General features: G+C 39.4%; 1 protein-coding gene across 7 annotated transcripts in view; it reads left to right on the plus strand.

Annotated features, from left to right (window-relative positions):
* Positions 1–24,553, plus strand: part of FOXN3 (forkhead box N3) — a 200,094-nt gene that overhangs the window by 130,755 nt on the left and 44,786 nt on the right. For all 7 annotated transcript variants that reach the window (XM_064713824.1, XM_064713828.1, XM_064713827.1 and 4 more), the window contains one exon: positions 625–689. In XM_064713824.1, the coding sequence (XP_064569894.1) occupies positions 625–689 (65 nt within the window). The remainder of the gene's footprint in view (positions 1–624; positions 690–24,553) is intronic.

Below are 24,553 nucleotides of genomic sequence, written 5' to 3' on the forward strand. Positions count from 1 at the left end.
AGCAGTGACACTGCCAGGCACCCGGTGGCCCCTGTGGCCACTGCCCTGGCGGGGTCTCACAGGAGCCACCGTGGTCACCAAGCACAGGGCAAGGGCTGAGATGTGTCACTGGTGCTGGGGACCACGTGTGGAGCTGTTCCTGCTGCTGTGAGGGGCTGGGCCTGCGGGGCCTCGGTGGGTGAGGCATGGGAGCTGCCTGCGGTCCGTCCTGCGCAGACAAACAGCTGGGGCAGCATGTTGTCACAGCTGAGGGAAACATTTGAATTGTCAGCAGGTATCTCTGGAGAAAGGCATGCATTTTTCTGTACCAAGAATTCAGTAAATAATTTTGACATTGATTTGAGGTTTTCTATTATTTATTCAAAATTGCTTTTTTCTCTTTTCCTCCAAGAGGTTGTGGGTGCGTGCTCTGCTGAGGAGATTTTTCCTCCTGAAGAAAATGTTGATCTTGAATCAAATTAACCTATTTTTAACATGAAATATTAGATCCTCTCTTGAAGGCAAAAGTGTCATGATGGTACATTAGCTTTAAGAGCAAAACAGAATTCATGCAAATAGTAACTTATAATTGCAACTTCTAATGCAAATGTGATTTTCTTTACACTTGTTTCTTATTCCCTTTAGCACATCAGGTCCACCCATTTGGCCAGGAAGCACCTTTTTCAAGAGAAACGGAGCCCTTCTACAAGGTAGGTGATAGATACTGCATCTTGAAGTAACTGTTCTGCTTGAGAAATAACTTTTGCAAATTGCACAGCTTTTTTGATACTCACCTGGCAAGAAATAACCAAATGTTTTTTTGTTTCCTTTACCCTTTCTCCTTTATTGCGCATCTGGTGCCTTGAAAATGACGGTTTACCACGTACAGTGAGTGTAGTCTGTGAAAGTTGCTGCTTTTTTTCTTTCCTCAGATCATTAAATTGCTTGCTGTAATATATGGTGAAGGGTGGCTTTTTGGTTTTTTCCCTTTGTGTGGATAAAGAGTGCCCAGAAGGAAATGTTCCAGGAACATCACTTTTAGCTCTGTGGACGAAACAAGGTGGTTCTTTGAGAGAGATCCTTTTTTTTACTCCTTAATTGTGCTGATAGCAAAAGGTACCAGAAGGTAGGTAGCCATGATGTAATGGGGAAAGCAGTGTCAGAGTGTTTGTCTCAAGAAGGCCACTAGGGTTAACAGTGCTTATATTCACAGAACAGTGTTAAATACAATTTCCGTTGTATGGACAATATATACAGAAGGTATATGACTGCAGTTTTGATAGCTGAAATTTTTCAGTCCACTTTACCAGACTTCTTAAAGTAGTTTTTTACTGCTGTGTCTGCTTATATTTCTGTCATTGAGTACATCACTCTTAAAAGAGGGGTCTTAGGAACATAGAAGGGCTTATCCCCAGACTGTGAGTGTTTGTCTATGGTGCAAAGTAACTTACACCACTGAGGATCATTTTGTGGTCTTTGCAAGGATTTATCCATGAGTTGTCTCAGTTTCCTTTTCATTCTCCTGGTCTTTGTTCTGACAGAAAATGCTATATAATGTTTACAGGAGCATTTATCCAAATCACCTACGATGGAGCTTTACTCTCAATGAGACACACAAGCAAATAATTCATTGTCAGGCAGTATTACCTTTTACAGACCAAAGGAATCTAGCATCCAAGGTTTACCTGAGAATATTTTTCAAGTTAATTCCTTGCACATATCTAAGAATTTGCATAGCTCTATTTACTATCTATGCTGAGATTTGTTCAAGTGAATTTTAAATACATTAAAACATTCAAATTATTTCTTACTACTAGGAGATGGTATAAATTGTAGAGTTTAGCTGCTTTTGGCTTTGGTCTGATCAGATGGCTCTGCTACCTTTACAGTCCTTCCTAATGAGAAGAACTAGATTTTTTTTTTTTTTGTAAGGAAAAAGAACTGTTGTGAAATAGCTTGATTTGTTTCACTTTTTCAACAATTCTGTTTTTAAACGGGTATCTGCACATACACAGTCTTCGTAATCTGAGTTGATAAAATGTAAACTTGCTCTGTCAAGTCTGTACAGCAGAAATGTTTTACCTTTTCTTAAGATGCAAGATACCAGGAATTAATAACAGCTGTTTTTGTAGTCCTCCCTGTCTCAGTTGTTGCTTAAAGCCTTCTCACAACAAAGAAGAATACACTGTTCTCTATCCTTTTCTCCTTTGCCCTCTTCTGCCTTCCATATTGAGGTGGAAAATCTAAAAGCCCAAAACTTTTAAAGAAATAGAGAAAAGAGATGACTGCCTTTTCAAGCAACTGGCAAAGCCTAATAGACCTTTAACTGAGTTGGCATTCTGTGTTGCCATTTCAAGTGGAAAATCCAGCCAAGTTGCACAGTAGTATGCATGATACAGCTGAGGTTGGAAGGATGAGAGAGTATGAAGAAAAACCTCATTAAAGTAATCTTTTAACACTTCCTGGTTATAATTTTAAGACAAGAAGATAAATCAATGAAGCCTTCCTTTCTGTCTTTTTCCTGTTTTTGGATTTTTCCCTGCAATGGGCTCTTTACTATGTAGGCTTTAGCAGGTTGCACAGAAATAGTGCATCCACCTCTTTGCTGCTTCTCTGAGCACCTTTTTCCAGAAGACCCGTGCAAGAAAAGGTGGCAGTGCAGGGAGATGTGAAATGAGGTGTAGGTATTTGTCATGATGTCTTGAGAGGCTCCCTGGAACAGAGGCTAGACCCTGTTAAAGGAATAAAGGAATAAAGTAGATATTTGTTGAAAGGCCTTCAAAGGAACACCTTGGGCAGTACAAGAGCCTGGCCGTGGCGCCACCCAAGATGGATGATGCATCACAAGTTTTCACACTTTGATGAGTTTTGGTCCATTTAATACTGGGGTTAATTATCTAACTACAGCTTCAGGTCATGAAGTCCCATCTTCCCAGATTGCTCTCCTCAATTTGCCATTGTTTATACTTTTTGGACCTGCAATGGTATCCTTGGTTCTTGGGCTGGAAAAGGATTGTTTTGTCTAACTGAACTGTGAGAACTTGCTAACACTTTATATGAAATGCAGAGTTATATACAAATGCAATACAAAATCTGGAAAATACGAAAGCTGAAACTTTAGGCATCAGTCAGTACCTATGTTACATGACCATCTGAAGTATTTTTCAGTGCTTATAGTCAGCTTAATGCAGTAAGGAGAGTGAAAAATTGACTCAGTTATTGGTTTCAAGTTATAGTCCAGCCTTTGGATTGGCAAAAATTGAGGTAAAGGGATTTTAAACTATTTTTACTTGATAATTGTTCTACTGTGTTTGAAAAGAATGTTCACTGTGTTATAGACAATAATACAGAATACTTCTGTAATTATAGTCAATGTGATATTCATGTGCACTTGTCACACCTCATTTCTTCTGAATTCTTAAGAAAAATGTTCTTTTTTCTGGTCTGAGGAATGAAGAGAAAATGTTCCACAATGTAAGTAGTGCTTTCTTTAGCCAAGAAGACTTGTAGATGCTCCTGGTTTCCATTCATTTTATATCTGAACTATTTGGCAAAATAATCTTAACCATTGTAAAGAGTTTAACATATTTCTTCTGAGAAAGTAGCTGAGAAAACAGTAATCTGTGTACCTCAAAATAGCAAAGGAAGAGAAAGGGAAGCTAAAATTCATTTTAGCTATTTTCTGTCCTTAATATTTTTGACACGGGCGGGACTAATTATCTGTTACTTTCTGTCTTTGTAATTTTTTAAGAATTTTGAAATATATTTATGCCGTTCTCTTTGCATATGTTTTTATTAGATATGAGATGGCTGCCTTAGGGTTTTGGGGTTTTTTGGTTTTTCGTTGGTTTTTTTTGTTTTTTTTTTGGGGGGGGGGTTTGTCTTGGCGGTTTTTTGGTTGGTTGGTTTTTTGTTTTGTTTTGTTTTGTTTTGTTTTGTTTTGTTTTGGTGAAGATCATGGTTCTGTTGTTCTTGGCATTAATTCTAACCAGTTACTGTATTGAGTCAATCACTTGCCTAGGTACTTTTTGTAGTCTTGATCTCCTTCTGGTGGGTGATGGTTGCTCCCTATATCCTTGTGCTACTTGGTCTTCTTGAGAAAAGTGCCATGCAGAGCTTAATTTAGGTAGGACCTTCAGTCCTACTAGACTCTAATGTCTTTTCTCAAAACTTACCTGTGTGTCCATGGCAATTGCTGTATTCTAGCTTTTGGGATTCCCATATAAAACAGGTCTTTGCTCTTGCTGATTTTTTTATTCTGTTGTTTTGTTTGTAACTTGTTACTGTACATATTGTGTGTTTGTTTCAAATCATTGATTTTTTTTTTTAAATCTGCTGTATGGAGAGCCTTTGTTCCCACTGTCTTTTTTTGTTCTGATCTGTCATAACACATTCATTTTTATGTAATAAAGTATATGTGAGGAAAGAGTCCTTGTGGTGGAAAATACCTAGACATTCTAAACTCTTAAGGAACTCTTATACTGTGGAAGATATGTGGGGCCATAGTCACATGAACTTCAAGACCTTAAAGCTAATATATGGTGTCCTGAAAAGGGCAGTTTTGTTGCCTCTGCTTTGATCTTGGGTGTTAAGTTCGCGTTACAGGCTTCAGCATGCAGTTGCTCACAGATCAGCGGTAATAATAAAACTTTTTTGCTGTTAATATGTCTGATATTCTTCTTGAATAAACTAAAAATACATCTTCAAATTACCTTTTGTCAGCAGTCATATAAATTCCAGTGGCTGTGTGCCACCTGTAAGATGTAACTGGACTGTGGAGGGGTTTGGTTTATTTTCTTAAAGATGTAACTTATCTTTCGAGGGAGAGAAACCCAAAACAACAAAATTACTACTAGTTTTTAATCTTACTTGCCCTCACATTTTAATAAATTAAATGCAGCATATTACAGTGACTTTTTGTATCAAATTTGTTTTGTCTTGATTTGTCTTCATTGTCTGGGGAGGGAAAGTAAACCTGGGTCATCCAGTCCCTATTGCTGTTGTAAAAAAAAATGGAGAGGGGCCTCCTCACTGAGACTTGATGGTCCACCTTCCAGTTGTGCCTGACCTACTGTAAGTAGAGCCACAATCCTTGCCAAGTTGTCTGTGTTCTGGTGGAGCAAGGTCCTCTACTTCCTCTTCTACAGTCAGCACAATTTAAATCTGTTGCCTGTGGATGTTACATCAAAGATATGAAATTTTCCTCAAAGATCCTGCTGACCTGGATTCACAGCTGCAAACTGGATTGCAGTAGTCAGTGAACTGAATTCAGACAGCATGACTTTCCTTGGAAGCCATAATTCTCTTTTAATGAGGATGGAAAGAAAGATTGGAAAAATCCATCCCCTTGAGAATGCAGAAGGGGAGCAGTGAGGAGCTTGTGGCCTCTAGTCCATCTTGGCTGAGGGAGCCTGAGAAAGGAGGCTCAGATCTCCCCAGATCTCATGGTCTGCTTGTTCTTTCTGTACCAGCAGCTGCAGAGAATAGGCATCTTCGTGCTCCAGAGCAGAGCAAGGGATAAGATGTTTACCTGGGGATGACTTGCCCTCTTCTCCTATCTGCCTTGGTCCTGCTGCCATGGCTGTGACTGGCAGCACCTGTGAGAAGCTTTGATGGGAAAGAATTGGAAGACACTGTCTTCACAGGGTCAGGTGTCACCAAAACCAGTGTGAGATGGAGACTCCATAGTTTGTTGCAGAGTAGAAATGGAAACTCTGGGCACTGCTACTCCATTGACTTTTATTGCCCTCAGTCCAGGTTGGTGGCTTTCATGTTTTATTGTGCTGACATCTGACACCTGACCATAATGTGAAACTTTAAGGTACCAAAGCCCATGGATCGCTTTATTCTTAGTTGAGAATGGTGAGTTATTCAAGCCAGAAAATGGCATTCCTAATAAGAAAGTTTATTTTGTATGAGCAGACCAGAAATGACATGTCCTTCATAAAAAGATGAGGAACCAGTTTGTTTTAAACATGTGCATACAATTGTACAGAGATCTTTTTCTTCTCTAATAAGCTTGAGAATCCTTGAAATATCCAAATAAGCCATTTAATCTCTTTCCCATTAAGTATTTGTAAGAAATACGGGAGGAGATTTGGGACTTCACCTTTCCAAGCATTAGCTATTAGTAGAAGCAGTTGCTGAGGTGGAAGTAAACCATCAGGGAGGAGGCAAAAAGGAGGCATTTGTTGCTTATTTCCCTTGAAAATGCTAAATTAGAAACTTTCCCTCTTATAAATGAAGACATCCAGCCTATGTTTTTATGTTAATAGTGGCATTAGGACAAGAATGTAACAATACCAGGGCCTGGTTCCTTTGGACAAGTATTGCCCACACCGACTACTCAGCCTGCTCTAGAGAAGCTGGAAGGAGGTGGTTTTTTACTTTCAAGAGTAAAGCCTCTCAAAAGGGAGCTTGACAACAAAATCACTAAGAGAAGATGCCTTTGTGCATGCAGCCACATGCATTTTCTGTCTAATAATGGGGAAAATTTGAATGTTTTGTCAACACCACCAACAAATAGCCAGGAGCCACTGCCAGCACAGTGGGCTTCTTTCTCCTGGTGGAAATTCAGTTCATGTGCTCTTTCCACTGGGCAAGCAGGGCGGGTGCAATCCTGGGCATGCAGGGGAGAGGCACTGCCCATCCTGGAGCACAGGGTGCCTGTACCTTCTGTGCTAATGGGGCTGAGGAGAAGGAGGAACAGGGGAGAGCTGAAAGACAAGAAACTTCAGCAAGTCTGATGTGCTTTTAACCTTCAGAGCTGCGTGTCACACCTCAAAAGAGAGCTAACCTTGGAGAGAAATGCTCTCATTTCTTCTACTGCCTAGAGGTGCAAACAAAAAGAACGTGGCAAGGTACCATATGTATTACAGATAATTTAATATTATATAATACTTAAATGTCATGATGACCATAAGAAAAAGGCTAAAAGCAATACAAAATAATCCAGCCTTAGAATTGGTAGATTTAGGTGCTGTGATCTATAACACACTGTTGTGCAAAACTCTAAGGCCCAAATCCAACTAAACCTTTATTTCTTAATGGATATTTGGGCATCTCCTGTTCCCAAGAATCTAAATATATTTTTTTGCTTTGGGGTTATAATTTCTTGATTTTGTGCTCTGTGAGATGAGTATAATAATCATGCTTTTCACTGCTCAGACTTGTCAGTCTGCAAAATATTGTCTCTGCATCATATTCTGATGCTTCACAAATGGAAGAACTTTAAACAGGAGGAACATAACTGTAAAAATCAACAGAGCTGTCCATTAGCTTTTGCAGGGAAGTGAATTTTGGTTTATTTTTCTTTCCCCCCAGTTGAACTCTGTATTCTGAGACATACATTTGGAAAATTACTGTTTTCGGTAGAGACCTGAGGGGGTTGAGAGTCTAGTTCCAATGTAGTTACTTTCATCAGCAGAGCATTAAACCTTTTGACTTCATCATGTTTCCTCTTCAGCTTTTGCTTCTCTGAGCTGCCATTCCACTGTCTTTAAAAAAATGGTGACAGTCATGCTTTGCTGGTGAGTTGGTTTAGGTCAACATACTGAATTAACAGCAAAGCTGCTATCTGTCCTTGTTAAAATAAATCACTTTTCATTCACATAGCATAATTATTTAAATCAGTTTTTTTTTTCTTGTTTTTTTCCTCCTTTTTTTTTTTCTTTCTGTTTTTTTTTTTTTATTTTTCCCACACACACATGAAGGATACCTGACAATCTCTTCAGGAGTTTCTTTTCAGGAAGATGATTCACATGGTGCTTCCGTAGAGACTGAATATTTGAATAATTTATTTATTATTAGCATTCAGTGTGTTTGCAGTGGTATTATTGAAGAAGTAAAATTAAGTCAGAGGGGTTGTGCAGTGTGTCCCTAAGGGAGTAATTTGAACAGCAGAGCTCTCCTTTGTTTGGAAAAGTGGGTAAACTCCTAGAGGGGCTTCTAGGGTCCTGAGGGTGCTGGTAAGGGCTTCTGTTTGTGAGAGGATTTTGTAATGGCCTTAGCATTGTACAGTCAATTAAAAAAATCCCAATGAGTGACTGAATTTTGCAGTGATTCCTACAGAAATGGTGACTTTGGGGTGATGTTTTTAGCTCTGCATTCTGTGTAGGGTGTGTATGTAGCTGTGCAGTTTGTGTAATCTTTTTATTCCTATTTTTCTAGTTGAGTATGTAAAATATGGCAAAAGCTGTTATTTATTAAGTGCCTGAAGTGTGGGCCTGCTAACATTGGTGTTAGAGCCATTAGTATGGAAATGGGGAAATGGGACCTCTGGCTGTTCATATTCCCCGTGACCAAAAGGTGTGAGCTACCTTTGGCCTCTGAAGCTGAGACGGAAGAAAACTGAACTCCATCAGCCAGGTCTTGGTAATGGTAGATCACCTTGCAGAGTACACAAAGATAAGTTGAACTCCTGATGTGTTTAAACTCAGTGACTTATATTTCATATCTGCATGGGTGTCTTTACTATCTTTACAGATAACTTGTTTTGTAACAGTCCTGTGTAGTGACTTTTGAAATCATTACAAATGAGTGACTCAAGATGAAGTTTACTGACTCTGTTTACTTCCCTTGACAACTGGAGAGTGTTTATGAGTGCTGCAAGGCAAGTTCTACCACAGTATTAGGCTTGGGCAGAGGTTGTGGTCACAGGTCTGCTCACCTGTTCTGCCTTCAGTCAGCTGCTGTGTGAGTGGTGGCAGTAAAACAGCACTTTGCAGAACACACCAGAGAGAGAAGTAACTGCTGCAAGTCCCTGCAGTACTGGCCTGGCTGCCTCAGTAACTGCTGTAGTGTAGGAAAGAAAAGATACAGGAGTTACCCTCAAAGCATGAAGGAGGTAAGGAGCTGAATGGTCCTTGCCCTGGCAGGTCAGGTCAGTGATGAGGTAACCTTACAGGTACTGTTTTTCTAAGGATGCTGTTAAATGGCTTCATGTCTGTTCTTAGTTAATTTTCAGGTTGGTCCTGCAGGTGATGTGGCTATGACTTTCTGAACACTGGAATCTACATCCTTTAAACTGGCAGTAGCTGATCTCAGCTTTTTTAGGAAAGGTATTTTCTGTGGCTGACCCTTCCGTAGGCATCAGAACAGGTGGTTTTGTCTAGAGACATGTTCCAATGTTCCTCCCACAGACACACATACAGGACTGACTTAAAAATGGAAAACTGACCCTGGTGCTCTTGGGTTTCAGTTGGGTAAAGGAAGATGGAGACCAGACAGAGCAAAAGAAACTACAAGTTCCTGTTCAGTGGCTTTTTCCTTTACTAGGACTGCCAAACATCTCCAATGTTTTCCTTTCCATGCCAGGAGTTGCAGTCTGCTCAAAGAGTGAGGGCTGTTTGCCTGTTGTGATTGCTTGCATCCAGGATTACTGGTACCTGCTGGCACAGTGAGAGCATCTCCTAGGGGGCTGTGGTGTGGCTGGGAAGTGGACTGGCTGTGATCACTGCAGATATGGAGACAAGTCTGGCAGCAGCTGGTGTCAAACCTTTCCTCTGGGTGAAGTTTGGGGCTAGGCTACTTCTGCCTAGGGTAGAGCAGTAAATTTCAGTGGCCTGTGACAGGAGTACAGCACACTACCAGTTAGATCCCAGATTACAGGAGGTGTTCTCTGAAAAAGTCACAGTTAAAAATTAGTGGTGAAATTTGTATAGTATCTTGGAAAATGGTAGAGTATGGAAAGATTTATTTTCTGTAACTGTGAAATTATTGTGACTATTGCCATCAAAATCTCTGGGCTGATGAGCTGGAGCATATGCTCCGTGCTGAGAACTTGTGAATGTTTGGCATTCCTAAAATGTGAAGGTGGCTGATATTAGAAGCAATCTTGGCTTTCATAATTCTAGAGTCTGAGAGCACAGCTAGAAGAGAGGCATATGCCTGTGCTTTACATGGAGATTACTAAAATAAGAATGTTATTGCAGTTGTGTTGCTATGAGCAGTTTTGGTGATGTGCAGATTGCTATGAGCAAGGGAATGCTGTTGTCAAGTCAGGCTGTTCCTTGACTATTCCAGATTTTTTGAGCCAGACCTGTAAGAAGATTATAACAGAAAGACTAGGAATTTTTAAGATGCTCTCTTGCTATGACCTGCTTGTGTGGTGGGCAGTCACCTTTTTTGGATCTCCGGGGAAGCCAAAGCTTCCTAACTAGTAAAAAGAGGAAAATTATGGGACAGACAGTGATGGTGATCGAGTCTTAGCAAAGTCTTGTGAGTTTACTTGTATTCTGTCTGTGTTAATGATGGTCATGGTTAACATTGGCAATAATTTTTCCCCTCTAACATGCTAGAAATTTCTTCTTGTCAGAGCAGATCTCTTTTCAGCTGGTAAGTTCTTGATTATATAGAAGGCATTTCTTAAACATCCAAAAAATGGCAAATTAACAGAAATGGAATATTACTAGGAGAGCTTAATTTTGTTTGAAATGTTGAGAAAAGTAGAAGCTATCTTAAATTGATTGGGTGGTCAGTGGCTTGCACATTTCACTGCTATGCCTTAGTTAAGCTAAATGTGAAAAAATCCATTGGTTTCAGATATTGGAATAAATCTTGCTGCTAGAAATGCTTGAGCTGCACACTTGAGAGTATGAAGAGCTCTGGGATGGCACAGTTTGTTCTTACAACTGTGAATTCATAATCTGGTTTTCCTGAAATTGATAACAGACTAGTGAATGAATTGGGGCTGCAAGAGGAAAGGAGGCAGGATTTTTTTTCTTTTTCAGGAGAAGTACAGTGTATTCAGAAAACCAAAGCCAGGGCATCTTTTGGGGTAAGTAGTGCTTTACATTACAGGTTTTGAATATTAGAAGTATGCCTGCCAAGATAGTAGCCTGTGAACCTGAACCCACTGTACACAGCACTTCTTCCTCACATCCTTTGTAAAAAAATCCAAAGTTGCACCTGGATCTTGACAGACAAACTTTTACAAAACAGTCGTCTCCAATCAGCAGAATGGGATAAACTCGTTTTCTTGAAAGTGTAAGAGTCTGTAAGACTTCTAGACTGTAAAAGATTTTATCCACTATTGAATACATTTAATACTGACCACAAGTTAGCATAGAAAATGTAACTTTTCTTTAAATTGTTTTAGGACAACTTTTGTCAACCTGGATATAAGATTATAGGATATTTGGCTTCATCTACAGGTTATTTCTCTTAGTTTCCTTTTTTTTTCAGGTGAGAATGTCATAGTGCTTGGGATTGTATACAATAAAAATAATAAATTCTGTTTGTTTCTGATAATATTTATTTCTGTGTCTAGCCTGTCATTTTGCTCTCTAGTGCACAAGAAGGATAAGGTGAAATTGAAATTAAAATTGCACATATAGTGATGGGTAATTCTGGTCCTGATTTTTACATACACTCATATTTTGAATCAAGATACTAACAACACTTCCTGCATATCTTTTATTTTAATATTTCAACATCCATTGCTTTGCATCTTTTAAACACAGTTTATTTATTTTGTATGAATACATGCATTGTTTTTCATTATAATAAAACAGGAAATCTGCTTTGGGTACCAGAAATTGAGTTTCAACACTCAGTTTCTGATATTAATACATTAAGTAACTTGTTTCTCCTGTTTCTTGAAACAAGAACAATGCATGATTTTTCTTGGAGATGAAAAAGTAGCTAAGACCAGACCCACTTGATCAGCTGTGTACAAATACTTCTGTGCCTCTGTGTATATTTAAATGCATTTGAATATCAGTATAGGTAGTTAATGTATTGAACATGTACAAAGAAATACACAGTTATGCAGAAAATATTTCCTTTTTGTGCTAAAGATTTGGTGCATCTGCCCTGTTCTGACTGTCATAAGTGAGTGGTTTGGCTGCTTAAAGAAACATCATCAAAGGTATTGGCAAAAGTAGTGTTTAACATGAATTTGTGAAAATACAACTTTACAGAGCTGGATGGGAACATTCACTCCATTACCTTCTACACAGGTTAAAGCAAACAAAGGAGGCTCAAATTAGAAGCAACTTAGAATGATTTACATGGAAGCCAGGAATGCAAAAAGGGGGTAAGGGTGCAAAAGATGCAGATGCAAAGATAAAGATACAAAGGGGTTCGGCACCATTTAATGATTGACCGAGTACTTCAGCATGAACAAAGTGATTCAGTAGGGTTCACTACAATTATAACAATGACTTAACTGTAGGTTTGGGTTAGTAATATTCATAGCATAATCAATTCACACACACACAGGTAAAATGATTGGTGCACCTATTTCTGTGTGTGTGAAGGTGCCTGTCAAAGATTCCTCTCAAATACATCAATCCCTTTGAGTTTCCTAGCAGGCAAGGATTGCACTTTGGGGAGCACTGACATGTCAGTTGGGGGTGACTTTCAGCCTAGGCCTCATCATCCATAAGGGTGCTTCAAGTATCTCAAGCTTAAGGTTTGTGAGCTCTATAAACATTTTATTCTCCTTATTATTTGTGTTTCTGTTAGTTCTTCCTTTCAGTCCTGTGGAGCAAAAACGAAGTTGTTCCCCTCACGATTTTTCTTCCCCACTCCCCTTCAAACAGTTACGCTTTTGATTACTACAGCTGACATTGCTAATGCTTGAGGCAGTTTGGAGTTAAATAAACATGGTATATTATAAAATCATTTTGTTTTTAAAGAAAATTGTTTAATCTTACATGACCATGAATTTGTGTTTACATTCTGCCCGTAAAAACCTGTTTCATTACCAAAGACAGGTTTCTATCTGTGTCTCAGGTAGCAGACACCTTATTTGCTACATTCAGTCTCGATAGGGAAGTCAAGATATACTTCTGGATTTGAGTCTTGCAAATTTTGTCGAGAGTTATTTTGTTTTCGGGTTTTTTAAATAATAATTGCACAACTTGCCTTAGTCACTGAAAACCACCAGCTGGATCTGCATTTTCTAGCTTCTTGTAGAAATGAATTAGTGGCTTAAAAACAGAAATTAGCAAATGCTGGCCAAGATGCATGATTGATTAAGAAACTGAAGAATTTAATATATTTATTGGTTTTATTGGGTTGTAGTCAGTCTGTGAAGTGTTCTGGCTATTTGGGTTTGCTTTTTGGCTTTCCAAGATAGTTCTTTTTACTGTGTCTGTAACTTAGCTGCTGCTTTAAATGGTTTACAATGTCTTGCACAAATACAGCTCTTTCTACTCTTCCTGTGCAAATGAAGCTGCTGTATTATTTGTAAAAAGATGAGGCTTTAAACATGTGAGTTGTTGTCTGAGTAAAGGCTTTGATACAACTGGTGCAGAATACAGCACTGACACTTTAGTACTTTGGACAGTATTAATCACTGAAAAGGCAACCTGTGTACAACACGAGTGCTCAGTAGACAGTTTCATACAGAAACACACTTCTACTCAAATTGATTCTCAAAATACCCAGCAAAACCTTTAATTTCCCCATACCATCTGTTGAGCAGCTTAATGCTTGGAGGCAGAAATGAGACAGGGCAGAACTGGATGGGGACAGAGCTGAGTGAACACACAGTACTGCAAGGTCATGACTCCCTGGCTTTTCGGGTCAGTCACGATGGGGCTAGCAGGGCTCCAATTACTTCTGAAGGATAGGATCCAAATTTACTGGAAGATTTCTGAAATTAATCCTTCTGAAATTTTGTTCCTAGGATCAGCAGTTACTCTTTTGCCAGACTTGCAAGTGCATATAGGTCCATGGTATCATGATTTATTTTGTAAACATTCCATGATTTGACTGCTATCTTTAGAGATGCCCCTCTGTCTACATGGAGATGTTTTTCTTGAACAGTGACACATACTAAACTCCTCCAGGTAGCTCTTAGTTTTCACTCTTAGAGGATGACCAGGAAAGATTATAAAACAAACATTCCTGATTTTTTCGCTGATATTTTACTTTCCTGTGATTAACTGGAGCAAGAAATCTTTTTATTTAGCAGAGGAGGAAAATCAAATATAGAGGTCCAGAATGAGACTTGCTAGTTCACAGAACCACTGAGCAGCTGTTCAGCAATCTACAGATTGAGTAAAATAGCTTAAGATGATGCTAGTGAACTACTAGTCTACTAAAGGCATCTGTCTTTTTTTTTTCTCAGGCTTTTGTTTTCTGGGGGTTTTGGGGGGTTGGTTTTTTTGTAGTTTATCTAAATTTAAAAAAATATGTAGGCAGTACTTTGAGTGGAATAATAATCTTTACTACTGAAAATTAGGTAAAAATAATTAAAAAAGGTATAACTTAGAAACAGATCTTCACAGTTACATAAAGAGAGTTTACAGTTCCTCTAGATGTTTTATTCAGCTGGTAACCCTGTTTTATAAGCTGAAATTCTTTTCCACATTATATCCTATGGGAGTGTACTCTGTAAGCCTGACAGGAGGAGAGACAGCTTTATAGACACAAGACAATACACAAAGAATCTTAAAACTGCTTTTTTTGAGCAGCCCATGTCTTGCAGTTCAGGCCACACCCAAGCATTGTAGCCCATGGTCAAGGGTCCTGAGAGGAGAGTGGAGCTTCAGCAGTGCTGCCTGTCTGCTGCCTTGGAAAACTCTTGTTTGAAGCAACTAGCTCTGGTTTCATTTTGTACTCTGAACTCATGTGAGCACCCATGTCTGTACATGTGTAATTCCTCCACCATGCTTTTCACATGTATTTATTATACATTTATTGCTTTACAAGTAACTTGATGAAGGCTTGGACTATTGTTAATGAAGGCTGTGAAGGGCTTGAATCACTCGCTGTGGCTGCTGTAGTTGGCATTGTGAGCCTCCACTTCTGTGTGTGTGCTGGTTAAACAGCCATCTACACTGCCTTTAGGGGCTGCCTGATGTGCTCAAGTGCAGCACCCTACAGACCTGAGGCATTGTTGTATTACAGGTGTCTGCATCTCTTTCAACCTCAGCTCATCTGGATTCTTCATTTAGATTGTTTCTTCAGTATTTATTAACAAGAAATCAGGAAGGCAAATGCTGTTGACTTTACATAGGAAGCCTGAAAGCTGAAGCCTGTAGTTCTTCCCTGCAGGCATGACATTTGGTCATTCAGAAGCCAATATAAAGCCTGTGTCATAAGTACCTTCAGGTATGCAGACCACATGCAAAATAACAAACATGAGTTTCCTGCTGCCCTTGCTGGCTGGAAGGCAGAGTTGCCTTTGGCCAGAGACTGTCTGCCTAGGGAAGTCAGTCCTTGGGGAAGGTGGTGATCCTCAGCTGGCCAGTGCCAGGAGGCCCCTTTGAGGGGCAGAGCAAGGTGGCCTCTCTAAAAGGAAACTGGCTGTCAGTGTGATCCCACAGTTCCTGTCAGCAGCTACTGTTTTGAAAAGAGGCAATTTAAAAAGCAGCGTTGGAGACCTGTGAAAGGAGAAAGTAGGCTGATTGCTAGTTGGAGTAAACCTTGGATGTCTTTACAAATGCATCTGAGACACCTTTCTGAGAATATGGATGTACTTTTTCTTCTGTGCTTGGATTCCCTGAACTGACTGGCAGGGAACAGTTTTAGATCAAGTGCTAAGTTTCTTAAATGACTCAAGATTTAGTTAATGCTCACGAATCCAGTGCAAATGCTGAAGTTTGTGAAGATTTTGACATGCTGTTCTTGTTATACCAACACAAAGATTCATCCCAGCTTTCACTGCAACTGCTTTGTGATGGTGGTTTCACAAGTCATAATTCTTCTCCACTTGCTGAACCCTGCCAGGCTGCTGTTCTGCCATAATGCATTCTCCTGACAAAGCTGACTGTCAGCTGCGTTAATTGGCTATTGGTAGTGATTTGTCTCCTACGAGTCAAATATAGGCTGGAAAAAAATAAGCTTAAATCTTTCCATACAATTTTAATTCAGCTCTCCTGTTATGTGTACTTTAGGATACAGATCCTCTTATTATGTAATTGCTTAACCTGTGGGGGTTTTTTCCATTAGTCTCCTGCTTTTTTCAGTGCATTAACTGTGGAAATGGTGATTTGGAGGACTACTTCAATCTGCTGAAATGCAGCATTTTCTAGCTTTTAAGTGTATCACCTTTTGATGGGTGGAGTTGATCTGGGGTTTTTTGGTTCTGCCACCCTCATGACTTCCATTTAGGTTTGTTACTTGTATATGGATGGAATTCTGGACCCAATTCTATTGCACTTCTGCATCCTGCTTGTCAGTTCTGTATGAGATGGAATGATATATTGGATTATCCGAGGGGCTCAAAAATAATAAAAATTGAACTTTGAGCGCCCATTCTGAAAGTTTAAAGCTACTCAAATTGTACTGAGGTATTCATTTAACAAAAAAGAATTCTTAGTTGTTAAGTTGGGTGTTGTTTCCTTTGCCTTTGCCCTTGCCCATGCAAGTGTTACTACTCAGTATTTCATTCACTAAAATTGAAGCTCTGGGTCAGTTATCAAAGAAAACCATTTCCATTTTTTAGGACTTCATAAGCTTGTTACTGTAATAGAAATACATATCTAAGTTTATTCAGGCAGGGCTTTTCTGCAATTGATATGGCACATGACAGCCAGAATGAACAACTTTAGCCCTATGATACCCAGTGTAAATTTGATTATTTTTGATTATTACTTTTGATTATATTTGATTCTTTTTTTTTAATTTTCAAAAACTCTGAAATGTTTTCAAGAATGATAAATTACTTGGATTGTGATAATAACTCAGAGCCACATACAGGACCTCTCACTCTCAAAATACTTTCAAGCAGTGTCTAATGTCTAATTAAATCACAAAGCATCCCTTGTGGTGGGTTTGGGTGAGCGCCAGTACCCCTGGCTTAAATGGAGAGTCTGAGCAACTTCTTCAGAGTGTGCTTATGCCTGTCAGGTGTGGCAGGAGCCACAGGATTGCAGAGCCCTCCTTGGTTCCTGCATACCTTTTTAAAATTCACCTTGAGAAAGATTCCCATCATAGTCTAGAAATGTGCCCCAAAATTGTTAATTGCTAATTATCTGCTTGTACAATTTGGACATGGAGTCTCCAATGAATGAAGAATTGCATGGTCTCTCAGTTGGATAGGAAACCTGCTATAGGTTTTCTCTGCTGGACACTTACTGCAGGATTGCTTTGCAAAAGGCCAGAAATAGGCAGGTGTTAGAGGGGCTGAGGGACCTTCTGCACTTGTCCAAATGAGAAGATGCCTATCATGGCCAAGGAGAATAACAGGGGAATCACAGGTTATCTGTGAGAAGAGGTTGTAAATCTCATTAGCACTTCCATGGGTAGAGAGTGTATCTTTTTATCTCCAGTAATTTGTATGAGTGTTTACTGCAGCCATGGCTACTGTGTAAGAGCTGGGCTATTTCATATTTCAAACTCCAGTGACACCTTCTGCTGTGGGTTCCCAAACTTTGGCATGTGAACTCTGAAATTTCTGCCAGGACACGAGGAATATCTCAGGTGTCGTCCCTCGGGTGTCTGTACTGGCAGCTGGGGCTGCACATACGTGTGCAGATCCCTGTCTGTACAGCTGCTGGAGCAGTCACGTAAGCAAGTATGAGGTCTGTAATTTCCTGCAGTCTTTTCTCTATTTAAACTACTTGAATCACAGAGCACTCAAATTAAGTAGTTCATGCACTTTGGAATTGAAGAGACTGCCTTGGAGAAACTCTCCAACTGCAGCTGAATTAATGCTAACCAGGCCTGAGGATTGCTAGAAATAAATAATGAGTGGATGAGGGGCTGAGAAACCTGGCAGAGTTTCAGAATGCAAAGGTGGGGTGGCTGGGGAGCATTATCTTATCTAAATGGTAATTTCTATTCTGTACGTTAATTAAAACACATAGTGTACAAAGTAGCATTTAGGAAGTCTTTTGGAGAATCTTTTCCTAAGGGGATGTTTTGCAAGTAAATTGTGAGCAGTGCATGCCTGCTCAGTGCAGCCTGTAAGAACTGCACTGAAGCAAAAAGTCCAAATTATATGCCTTCTTTAAGCAATGGCATCTTATGTGTGTTGTTATTTTGGGAGAATTGCTTTTATTTTGTTCATAATAATACATTGTGATATCATTATGTCAGAGAAAGAGCAATGCCATGTTCATGAATCAGTAGAGATAAACAGTGTGATATTGAGGAATATGGTTCAAGAATACAGAAAGGAGTCATCAGTTTCAAAAGAACATTTTCTGTAGGAATTAAGACATTTTACATACTTCTTTATTTATATTTTTTTCTCATGAAGACTGCTTAAACAAACTGATTCATGTACCAATTTGGATTAATTGACCTTAAATATTACAGTCTGTTTATTGTAGGTATAGAAACAAGGTTCCCATCTAGTAATCAGAAGTTATTTACATGACAGGCATGTTTTTTTGCTATTTTGTCAGTTGTGTTTTCTTTGCTGTCTTACTGTACATTCGTGACTGATTTGTATTCATTCTTGCTTCTGTGTATTATCCCTTTTTCTTCATCTTTGGTGGAATGATCTCCTGCCCTGGAAGAAATAACTACTACTGATACTTTATTGGTTGCTCTGCCTTGTTATGAAACATAGGCACATACCACATCAAAAAAACTCTCAAAAAACCAACCAAACAAACGCAACAAATCCCCCTGCAAAATGTTTCTCACTTGAAAAATGGTAGAATTTCTCAGCTTTGTAGTAATTGCAATGACCTCAGGTGCAGCAAGTGAATAACAGCAAGAGCCAAAGAACAGTCTTCCACTAGGTTTAAAGGCAAAGATTTAGGTTTTTAAACTTCTGCAAAAGGACAAAATTTCCTGTCATGGGAAGAAGAAGTTACAAATGCCTGTATGGAATTAAAAGGGATTTGGAAATGAAATGCAACCCTGTGCCCCAAATATGAAATTGCGTGTGGCTTGCCTGGGCATTTCAGGAAAATCCACTGATCCACTGTCCTAATCTAATCCAAATAATTAGATTTTGGATTAAGGTAGGTATAGTCATCAAAACCAGAACAGGTAGAGATAATTTTTGTCCAGTCTGAGCCCTCTCTTATTATGCGTAGAGGGTTTTTCCTACTTATAAACCTCTATATCTTTCACTTCAATGATTAATCTACAGGCAGAGAGCAAAAGTTATTAAGGCTAGAAACAGACAAAAAGATAAATGCTGACCTTTCTAATTGGCTCTTGAAACCTGAAATATTTACTGCTCAAAGGATTTATAATGTTTGTGGAATGATTTGTCATCCAAACTAAGTATTTCTTGCTTCTTCATGAAGCCATGCTGACCTCAGATAAATAAATATCTGTTGGTGCCTCCACATAATGGATTTTTTTGGCATCGTAGTAGAAAGAAATCTAACTTCCAACCAATTCACAATAAACTTCAGCAGCCAAGTATACTTTACTATTGGTTCCCTCACTTGCTTTGCTGAGTGCAGTCATGGCTGGAAATGAATGGTTTTCTTCTTTATCTGAAGTCTTTGGCACCAGGAGTCAAGACTTAATCATTCTCTGCATTGATGGGTAGCAGAGCATAATGGATCTCTCAAAGCTGACAGGGTGATATTTTTGTTGTTTGCACGTGTACTCTGGAGTTACTGGAGACGGCTATAAAACCTGTGATTCTGTGCTCCACTGTGGGTTTGGGATTTGCAGGTCTGCCTCCGAGGTGGGTGGAGGTTGTTCCCTGCTGGTACTGAAGCTGAGATGTCTGATAGATGTTGATGGTACACTAGAAAGCATGACTGACCACTGAGAACCACTGCTTGCTTTAGCTGTGTTCTGCAGAGGAGCTGGGATTAACTATATGCATTGCACTGTATTGCAGCACATTTTATTAGCAGAGAATAGTAACTTCAGCATTTCACTGCCAAATCTGTTGTCTCTCCTCACAATAGGGCCTCAGTAAATGTGATGGAATGGATTGCCTTTGTTGGAGTGTTGGTCTGTGAAAAGTGGCTGTGAAAAGAATGCCAGAAAGTACTTTTCTTTTACAAAGAGCAGGAAAATAGACAAGCATAAAAAAACCAAAAAAGACCTTTCCTGTGGCTTTGTTGCTGTGATAAATGCAGTGCTTTCCAGGAACTCAGGAAAGTGAGTCTTTAAAACTGGCCTAACACACAAAAGTGCAAATGCACTGAGCTAATCTTGAAAAGTAAGTAAAATCACTTTGACTTTAAAAGAGAGTGGTAAGCTATCCTACTGGGTCCCTGATGGATAAATCAACATTGATGTTTCAGGATCAAAGTATCCCATGTAAACTCATTCTGAAGTATTATGTAACAGCCAAGGATTTTAGGAGAATTATGACGTAAAAGCCTGATGCCTGTTTAATAAACTGATCATTAATTACACTTAAACAATTTACTTCTGGGGTGAAATGAAGAGTAGCTTTGCAACTCTTTTCATTTTAATTGCAGCATCTGTTGCATGCCTGGGTTTCTCTTCCCTGCTGCATTGATGATGTATGTATATTTTTGGCAGTACTTTTTGGCATGGCTGGATTGTATTTTGGCAGGATGATGTATGCCCACGCCATGTGACACTGACTGATTTGCTCAGGAGAAAGACCAGGAGCAAATTCTTGAGCCACTCTAGCTGTTTTTGGTCAGTATTTCCTAGCTATGCTTTCCCCTTTTCCCCTATCTCTTCTACCACTTCCAATTAAATCATGTAGAGGAAGGCACTAGTCATTGTACCAGCCTTATAAAAAGATGTGTTTCTCGGTAAATTATGATTAAATTTGCTCAGAACCTCTGCTATGGCTCATGAAGGAATACATCAGTATCTAGCAAGTTCTGCAAAAAGGTGCCAGCTGCTTAAAGTTTGGGACCAGCTGTCAGCTGTGTATTTGAATCCTCCATGTTCTGTGACAGCACATTCAACTTTGAACTTGTTGCTCTGAAGTGAGAAGTAGGCTCACACTCAAAATATTTGAACTTCAGCATTGCCTCAATTTCCATAGCAACTGCTGTCTGAATCAGAAGAAGAATGGGCATTTTCTAGTTATGCTTTCCAAGGCATGGATGTCCTGACCTCGAAAGACAATGGGTGCAAGTGGTGGTAGAGAAGGAAGAGTTAGTAGCTTACCTGCTGTCAGGTCAGCAATGACCCAAAGCACTACATGGACATTCAGTTAAAAAGGAAAGTCAGTATCATCTTGTTGAACTAAAACCAGAACATCTTACCACCTCATTTCTTCCCGAAAAATCTGGTTTTTCCAGGAAAAATTAACCCCAAACTTTGCAGTGAAGACCTGAGTTTTTTGTTATTCAGAGGTAAGTATAAAATTTCCTGAGAGAGTAAACAATTTCAAGATAATGATACTCCAGGTTTGATCGTAATTCCTGCAGTTTTTTCTCCTGTGGCAATTAGTGGAACAAAAACAAATATGTTGCTCTTACTTGAGCCAGTGGTGTGAGGCAGTTTGCTCAGCAAACGTTGCTGGATGTTGGTAAAAGCAGTTTGGGAGAAATTTTGATCAGTTCTTTTTAGGTGGAAAACATTATATTTCCTCCCCCACCAACCCTTTGAATAGTGTTGGTTTGCTTATTATTTTTTTGAGAAGTCCTGATTTCACACAAAGAAAAACTGCATGCACAAGTTCTGCACTGTGTCTGTTGGATACCGAGAACAGTGCACAGGTATTGCCTTGTCTAAATTCAAGTTTTAATTGTTTTCTTTCTTATGTAATGGGCCTTCAGGATGGATACATCAGCTGATAGAGCAGAATGAAGGCTTCATGTGCACAGTGTGTGAATCTGGTACTGAAGGCACTTGTTTGTTACCCATGGGCTGAGTCCGATACCAGCCTGCGTGTCTGGTGCACACAGAGCAGTGAGCACCTGTGGGCTGATCCATGGGAATCCAGCAGGGATGGTGCTCTGTGTCACATGAGGATCTAGCTGTTCTGCCTCTGGATGTCTGCGCAGTTACAGGAGCTTTCGCCAAAGCATTTAAGAGTGTGTGTGTTCTCAGTGAAAGAAATATTAAGAAAATTTTCCCATAAGGACCGAGGGTTTGCTGTGGTAGTGCTGACACATGTCCTTCATGTAGCTGTAGTTTCAACGGGCATAAACGAGCTTGTTTCATAATACTGGCATTACCTGGGGGCTTTAAGCTTAATTAGGGCATGAATGTTGTGGTATGAATTGCAGGAGGGGAAAAGTTTCTAATATTTAATCATATTTGTACAACTTTTAATACAATAATTATGTGTTTTACTCTGAACATCAAGTTATATTGGGAAGTAAATGGTATAGACTGTCTGAATTTTAAGTGTGAGCCATGTTTAAAAAGCAATTAATGCAGAGAGGTGTACTGAGTGATAAATGGGGGAGGAGGCAAGCAATTTAAAATGAAATTATCTTGCTGTAACAGTTTCATGTTCAAGAGATGCAATAGGCAAGCAACTCATGCATTGCCTGAATTTCTGCTGGGCTTTTGCACAAGACAAATCTTGGGGCAGCACAGTGTATGCAGGGCTTTGGCTGGCAGCTTTGATTTTTCCTGGTGGCTTTCCTCTGCCCACAGTAAGGATGAGTGTTTAATTATATAATCATCATTTACTGAATATAACAATCAATTATAAAAAGTTCAGGTGTTACTGTGAGTTTGGAAGACATTAAAGAAGTGAGATTCTTATGGGTCTAACTTTTTCTCCCCAGAGATCCACGGACCTGTATGCAGCACTCTGACAGTTGTCCAATTTACAGCTGAAAATAAATAGTGTGAAACTCAGAAGAGGTGGCAGCAATACTGTCAGGTTATCTAAGGGGCCTTTTGATTACTAATCAACTGAAATATTTTCTTTGTATGCAGTTCTGTCGCTGGTGCAGGTGTGTCTGACTGCCAGTCAAGTTACAGGGGGCAACACGTGTACAGGAGCAGAACAGCCCCCTGTGGTTTTTGTTTAGTTGGATCTTTAAATCAAGCATTTCCCTTCCCTCCAGAACTGACAGAGCTTGACGTAATAGAACTTGTGAAATAAATTTAGAGAGATGCAGTGGGGTGATGAGTCACTACTTCAGTTAATTCAGTAAATCCTTTCTATATTTTAAAATGTTTATTTTGTCTGTAACCTAAAAACTCTTCCAAAATGTTGGGCTGGCTTTAATCCTTTATGATGTTCAGGAAAGAGAATGATTTACTGAAGATAGGGAGAGTAAATTATGATTCAGTTTGCCAAAAGAAAGAAAACTAAGTTTCTGTACTGTATCGAAAACTAAGCTCTTTAAAGACCTTCCAGATTTTAAGGCTTCTAATTCTTGCAAGTGCAATTGAAATGATTTAATATGTGAAGCACCAGTGTTTTGAAATATGAGTCACTTTTAAAAGCATTGCTGCAATTACTATATTTAAAAGTTCTTATTTTGAAATAATTCAGAGCTTTTTTATTTTGCTTTATGGGTTTTGCTGTGTTTTATTCTGCAAGAAATGCAGAACTGTAGCTGTACCTCCTGAGCATTAGGCTTGGGCAAATTTTGCTGTAGTGTTTATTAATGTGGTTTTACAGGTAAATTCTCCTTGCAGATACACTGTATATTGCCAAAAAGCATTTTGCTGGCACAGCTGCATTTACTAAATAGAGTAACTTACTTCACAAGCATCATCAAATACAAATTGGCATGTGGTAACTCTGTCTGTGTTGCACTGTTCCTCACCAAGCCTTAGTAGTTGTTGTGATATGGTTTCTTGGGAGTGTGAGACTGTGTGTGTGTGCCTGCCAGGATCATGCCCAGCCCTGGCTGCATTCTGGCTTGGCCTTCTGGCTTCATCCAAAGGTGACATGGATGTGTCCCTGTGACATGGATGTGTCCCTGTGACATGGGTGTGTCCCTGGCTGGCGGTGGGGCAGGATTCTGGTGACCTTGGGAGCCCATCAGCAATATGCCAGCTATAACTGAGGAAGTTGGAATTGGCAAGTATATTAATGTCTTATTTATCCTTATTAAAACTGGAAAATATTTTAATGTTGTTACTGCTGGACAGCTTCTTGACTGTGCAGGTAAGACTGCCTTTTGGTGAAGAACTGCCACTATTTACAGCTTTTAAGAGCAAAGTGATATGTATATGCAGGAGGCAAAACTCCATTGCTGTAGATTAGTTCTGTGATCTTCTAACACAGTGCTGCACACCTTGGCTTTGTTTGTGTGGTTTGTTGCCTCTTTGCTGTGTTGCTCCAGACCACTGTTACTGTTGCTGAAAATGGAGCACAAGTTTGAATCCAGAAGCCTTTCTGAACTTGAAGTTCCAGCAGTCACCAAGGAGGGCAGAAAATCAATGCTGCTTGTGGCAATGTAACAGTAAACAGAGGGAATAAATTGGACTTAAAGTGTCAGAAAAGGAGGTTACAAGGGTTGCCTATGCCTTTAGTTGTGGTGGAAATTATTTAGGACCAAAAACACCATATATGTTTGCAATCCATTGCTTATATTGTTGAGAAGTGCATTTTAAGTTGGCATTTCTTTGCCATAATTAGTTTAGAATACAGGTGTAAAGAGATAGGGCTTGGATCGCTTTTTCAAGGCTTTGTTTATTAATATGTTTTTAAATGTTTTTTTTTTTTTTATATTTCCAGTCTGAAGTGCAGATCAAGTTAACATTGCAGCAGCTACCCTGTGTGGGTATATGATGATTTCCCATTTTCTAAATACCAGTCAGGGATCTTTGAGTGTTTTATGGA

The sequence above is a fragment of the Zonotrichia leucophrys genome, chromosome 5 (assembly GCF_028769735.1).
Source record: "Zonotrichia leucophrys gambelii isolate GWCS_2022_RI chromosome 5, RI_Zleu_2.0, whole genome shotgun sequence".
NCBI lineage: Eukaryota > Metazoa > Chordata > Aves > Passeriformes > Passerellidae > Zonotrichia > Zonotrichia leucophrys.